The 6,308-nt window shown below is 30.7% G+C and overlaps 1 protein-coding gene and 1 long non-coding RNA gene across 2 annotated transcripts in view; one reads left to right on the top strand and one right to left on the bottom strand.

Moving 5' to 3' along the window:
- The window catches only part of LOC106768061, an 8,232-nt gene extending 7,460 nt beyond the window's left edge, over window positions 1-772 (bottom strand). Inside the window, exons 1-2 of the long non-coding RNA XR_001376211.2 lie at window positions 522-772; window positions 303-373 (exon numbers count right to left, since the gene is read on the bottom strand). This is a non-coding gene — a long non-coding RNA (uncharacterized LOC106768061). The remainder of the gene's footprint in view (window positions 1-302; window positions 374-521) is intronic.
- Window positions 773-1,444: 672 nt separating this feature from the next.
- LOC106768618 (HD domain-containing protein 2 homolog) lies at window positions 1,445-5,152 on the top strand. The gene is made up of 8 exons (XM_014653857.2): window positions 1,445-1,666; window positions 1,955-2,079; window positions 2,207-2,244; window positions 2,901-3,011; window positions 3,105-3,184; window positions 3,523-3,559; window positions 4,303-4,344; window positions 4,741-5,152. Exons 1-8 carry the CDS (start codon window positions 1,574-1,576, stop codon window positions 4,833-4,835), a joined length of 621 nt encoding a protein of 206 aa, XP_014509343.1. The 5' UTR covers window positions 1,445-1,573; the 3' UTR covers window positions 4,836-5,152.
- Window positions 5,153-6,308: the final 1,156 nt, after the last annotated feature.

Raw genomic sequence — 6,308 nt, 5'->3', positions numbered from 1 at the left:
CTCCCAAACAACTCTCTCTTGCTCTCCTCATTAGGTCTCACCCACACACACCACCCCAAATCAAAGATCAATTTCAGCAAATCAATTCAAACAGAGGCAACTTATATATTCAATCCAATATACTAGTCAAATATTTAAACGCACAATATTTAAGCACAATTTCACAGACAATAAATTCATCATTTTCAAACTTTAGTTCATACCAAACAGATAAATATCAGTTCAAATCAACACATCAGTTTAAGAAATCAACATATATATTTTATAAAATATATTCAAACAAAACAATTAGCTTCCCTTACCTGGTTTTCTTTAAAAGTAGCAAATTGAAAACGCCCTAACAGGAACCCACTCAGCGTTGAACTTACAGAACCTACAAATCACCGAATTGGTGATAGAACACAACTCTTAAAGCTCGATAGGTAGAGAATGGAAGGAAAAACACATTAGGAACATGAACCCAACAAAGTTGCATGCCCTAGGTTCTAAAACAGTGAAAGAGAAGGGGAAATAGGACTTACTAGTTGGAATAAGAAATTGTTTGGTTCAAGTTAAAGCCCTTGCGGCCGCGATCGTTTAGGCACCTTCAAATTAAATTTTAAACGGTTCAGTGTCTGGATCTTTTAGAGAGAAGGCAAAGCACCTTCTTAGGAAGAAAAGAGCTCTGTCTAGAGAGAGAAAGGAAAATGCAGAATGGGAAAAATCTGATTTTTTTTTTTAGAATACCCCTTCCTAAGGTCATGGGTCCTTAGCTTATGGGCTGACTGTCTCAACATAAGGCCCAATAACTTTATTAATTTTCAGGATCTTACATAGAACACTGTAAATATTTTTGATATTTTTCCAGTTATATTTTAAATTTTATACTTGATATATATATATATATATATATATATATAGAGAAATTATTGTTTATTTGAAGCGAGTTTTTAAAAGATTGATAAACGGAATAAAGAGTGCAAATATCAACACATCAAAAATTTGGTACGTGATATATATTTGGATGTCACATAAAACATTAATAGATTTTATCTTACAGTTCGTTAGATTTTTTATTATTATTAATATCGTCTATATAAAATTTGAGATGGTTCAGCATATATTATGTTTAAAATTAAGGATAATGATATTTAGACAATATTTTTTTGACAACATTTGAACATTGATTATGTGGTGAAAAATTATTCCACAATCAATAATAATAATCATAAACATTATCATGAAGTAATTTTGAACAATCACATATTGACTTGTAATCAATGTTCAAATATGATTAAAAAATGTTGTCTAAATATCATTATTCTAAAATTAATTTTAACACTTTTACAAATTAATTATTCCTGATAATTTTTTTTCAAAATTCATTATGTATCATTCCCACATACATTACACCAAATTGTAGTTACTTTCCCCAAAATCCTGAGAGAAGCGAATAAAAAGGAATTAGTTGGCGCAAGTGGATTGCGATTCCCTCTTATTTCCCGTGGCCCCCGTTTCTTTTCTTTCTGCTACCTTCTTTAAATTCAAATCTGCATCTTCTTGCACTAGGGTTTCTTGCACCAGGGTTTGTCACATGGCTGCTTCACCTTCTGACGATGCTGTTCGCAATGGCGCTCCTACTGCTTCCTCCGTCATCAACTTCCTCTCCCTCTGTCAAAACCTCAAGGTGTTTATCTGTAAACGAGCTTTCTATTTTGTAACGTTGTACTTTGTTTTTCAGAAGTGCCGGGGAAATTATCTTGATAACGGCCGATTAATTTCGCTTGCTAAAACTGTCAGAACCAGTTAACCTAAGATTGATTGCAGAATGAAATTTGTTTGTATTGTTTGACTTTAAGTGACTTCAATAAAAGCTAGATTTCACTTGTCCATGTTCGTTTCGTATTTTGTGCTTTGCTTGCTTTTAATTTGCAGTGCTGTAACTTGTTTGAGTTCTGTGTGGTATGTAAAACAGACAACAAAGAGAACAGGATGGTTACGAAAAGGTGTTAAGAATCCAGAATCTATTGCTGATCACATGTATCGAATGAGTTTGATGGCTTTAATTGCACCAGATGTTCCTGGTTTTGACCGAAACAAGTAAGTTCATGTTCCTTTCCTACTAGATGATTATACGTTTCTTAATGACTTTATTTCTGTAATGAAATTGGCCATAATATAAAGGGAGGTAGGTTTCCTGAAACTTGTTTGTGTTTGTTTATTTCAGGTGCATTAAATTGGCTATTGTTCATGACATGGCAGAAGGTATGCTAATCTGCCACTTGCTTTCAGTTAATTGTCTATGCCTGGTTAAAGCGGTTCTGCAAGCCTAAAGCATTGTTACGAATAAAAATATAATACTGTGGACAATTTAGACTAACTTCTGCTGGAAATGTAAATAAACTTGAAACAGTGGACGACATTGAGTTTGTGAACAATTTAAGCTAACTTCTTCTGGAAATGTAAATGAACTTGAAACAGTGGACGATATTGAATGGATACAAGGAAAAAATTAGATTTGAAATTTGAAATAGATTCGTTATGTAATATATAGTGTTCTAGATGGAAATCCTGACTGCAACACGTTATGTTATGATGCTAAGTGATCACTAATATACATTATTGCACATGCATTTCTGCCCTCTATTTTACTGTTTTCATGTTTCACACGATGAGAGCTTGATAAATGCCAAAACTACCAGAAGTCCACATGTATAAATTTGTTTTACTTAGTACTACATGTAAATTCACAATGCTTTCATAACCCGTATTTTGGGTTTACTATGGAAGCATAATTTGGTTTTTCAAGTTATTAGAAGCTTTAATATACGTGTTTTACAATATCATCATATCTCTCATGCCTTCTCGTCAGAGTTCAGGCTTGCAATTTCATTTGTTCACTTTGGTGCTTTGTTTAACAGCAATTGTTGGAGACATAACGCCAACAGATGGCGTGTCTAAAAAGGAAAAGACTTATCTCGAAAAAACAGCATTAGATGAAATGTGTGAAGTACTTGGAGGAGGACCTGCAGGTATTTTTCACTCTGTAGTCTGTACATGAGTTTGTTAATGTGAGGATGGAGAAAACTCACCCCTTGGTTTTTATTTGAATTTTCATATTGAAGGGAAGGAAATAATTGAGTTGTGGATGGAGTATGAATCAAATTTTTCTCTAGAAGCTAAATTCGTCAAGGACCTTGACAAGGTTGGTGTCCTTTTTGCTAATGTCTTTCAGCTAAGGTTTGGGGGGGGGGGGTGTTATTGAACTTATCCTGAGAACTTGCCATGTCCCATCCAAGTGAGCTAGGCTCAGGATTACTTTTTGATTCATTTTAATAATGAGATATTGAGATTCATGAATCATGTTAATTAAAAGGGGAAAGATGATATAATATGTGATACTGTTTTTCCTCTATCACATTTATTGTTAATATTCTATCAGGCATATGATTTTAATTTATTTAAAATTATTGTCACATTTTTGCCTGAATGCCTGAGTCTTGCCATATTCATAACTGATTCTCTAAATTCTGTTCCATACAGGTTGAGATGATACTCCAAGCTTTCGAATACGAAGATGGTGAGACAATTTTTTGAATTTTATTTTTCTTCTTATCTTTTAACTTTGTTATGATCATATTCAGGCCTTTTTAAATCATCTGGATAGTTTGACAATTCTTATAGTAAATATCTACAAATTAATCTATATATGTTCAAGGAATTTGTATACGAAAAGTGATGTTGAGTTTTGGGTACATGGTGGTTTCCTGGACCAAGTGGATGGCCTCAATAATTAACACAAGCTTGGTGGAGGGTCAGAGGCACGACAACTTATGAGTTTTATCATGGGCCTTAACAGATTAGCAACTATATCTAATATTTTGGTTAGAATTTTTCGGCATTTGTTATCTATAGGATATCATTAATGATGTTATATTAAAATAAGAATGATGAGGGCAAACAACTGTTTAACTGCTAATTCATATATCTTTTATACAAATGTTTCTAATCAGTAATTTTATGCAATGTTGGGCCTTTTTCATAGAATTTAAAAAATAATAACCTTATATGTTTCTTCTTCCGTTAGATTGAATAGAATATCCTCTACCATCTGCTTAATATGATGGGTTGACTTCTCTGTTGTAATGATATTGTGGGGAATAATACAGGTTGCATCCTACTGGTTTTTAATTCTAGTACATGTTGCATTTAGAGTTAAAACTTTATATTAGTAGACATTGAAATGAAGGGGTATTTTGGTTATTTTTTCAGCGTTATAACACTGGTTTAGATATTCTGAATTTTCTTTCTTGACTTTTGCAGGGCAGGGGAAAAACTTGGAAGAATTTTTCCGGTCAACTGCTGGTATGAATTTTTTTCAAAGTGTGGTTTATTACTTTGTATTCGGAAATTGAATGATTGAAGCTAGATATTACGTGGTTTGTAAGAAGAAATTCCACATTTATGATTTTCTCCTACCTGTCTTTTTGTGTGTGGAACAACAATGTTAAGCCTCAGCAGTAACTGCTTGCTAACAATTGATTGTCATATATAACATCTCAAAATCGACATTTCTAAGTCGCTTACTTGATTTGTGAATTTATCCCATGACTTTGATATTCTGCATATTTTAGTTCAATTGGTAAGGAGTTGATCTTGGATTCGAAGATGTTTGATTGATTTTTCATCTGTTTACGAAGTATCCATTTTCTGCTCTTTATGGTTAGATAATGTGTTGGGGAAAATTTTATCCTTTTGCAGGGAAGTTCCAGACTGAAACTGGCAAAGCTTGGGCAACAGAGATAGTATCGAGAAGGAGGAAGTCATTCAACATTACGGATCGTCCTGGTAAATAGGAGGTTGTATTTGGTTTGTTGCGAGTGTTCTGTTCTTTTGTTCACTTGGCAAGAAAGTTGAGTAATAGGGGTTAGAGGTATGCATGAACTGCAGACCACCTAATAAGTTGAAGCTTTTCATGAAGCAACAAATGGTTAATTTCCCTAGGAAATTTAGTGTCTCGTATAATCAAGTTTGTTCAACTGTCTTTATGGTTTAGGAAACGAATATGCAATGAAGCCCTTGCGCTTATAGGCCAGCTACAACTAAAAAAATGCTGTTATTTTCCTGCAACCTATCAATTTTTTTCTTACATCCCATCAAAGTTTCCGGAAAATCTTATCCAGAATAGAATTGGGTGAGCGTGTTCCAAAAAAAAAAAAATGTTTCCGAAATTGATTTAGTAAAAACAGCCAATAGAAAATGCATTTCATCAACTATTTTTTAACTTCCGAATTTTTAGATGTTTTAATCATATTGTTTGATATAATGAGGGCTATTTAATTATAATTTCAATAGTTAAATATACTATCTTATTTACGATTGTTCTTTAAAGCTATCGAACATTATAAACCTAGGACCAAAAGGAAAATGTAAGGATACACCAAAATTATTTGAAAACGTAATTCGTTGTGAAAAGTCTTGGAAGTATTAAAATTAAAAATAAAGTTATGAAGTGTAGCTTGTTTGTGACATTAGTGATAGAAAAATGAAACTAGTAACATTGTTTTAAAACTTAAACATTCATTATTGTTTTAATATTTGAACTTGATTCTTTATTACTTACTACTTAAATTTAGATTATTTTACGGAAGTATATAAAAATTGACAGTTTAAAAGTAATAATAGTTTAAAAACAATGAAATTTAATTATTTTAATATTAAAAAGTTTTAATAAAAATATTTTTATTATTAATCAGTTATATTATTTTTAAAATATATAATCTTTTAAGAAACTGTATTTTTAACTCTCTTGGTTGATTTAATTGTAATTTCTTTATTGGATTTTAAAATTAGAAAAATAATTTTGTTTTTTTTTTTGTGAATTATTTTTATTGTTATCATCTTCTTCATAATCTGATCTTTAATATCTTCATCCTTTAATAAATTTATCTTGATCTCTTCCAATGTATTTATCATTACATTCGTTTTTTTTAGTTTCTCAATTTCAATATCTCTTGCAGAGATATTTTATACACTTTTTATAATTAGATAAAAATAATTTTCCTTAGTCATTTTAAATTATCTTTATTTTTCTTATTTATATTTATATTTAATCATATATTAATCTCATATTAAAAACAACTTCACACTATAATTTAAATTTTTTATTAAATATAAACATAGTTTATATATTTAATTTTTAGATAAAGTAGACTTTTTTAATGTTAGAATCTACTCATTCATTTTAAATTATAATTATAATTATAATTATAAACAAACAAATAAATACTTATTTAATTATATTATTATTTATGAATTTTTTTACCTTT

This window comes from Vigna radiata, chromosome 7 (assembly GCF_000741045.1).
Source record: "Vigna radiata var. radiata cultivar VC1973A chromosome 7, Vradiata_ver6, whole genome shotgun sequence".
NCBI lineage: Eukaryota > Viridiplantae > Streptophyta > Magnoliopsida > Fabales > Fabaceae > Vigna > Vigna radiata.
The sequence above is the reverse complement of the archived record's forward strand: the minus strand, read 5'-3'. Positions and strand labels throughout refer to the sequence as shown.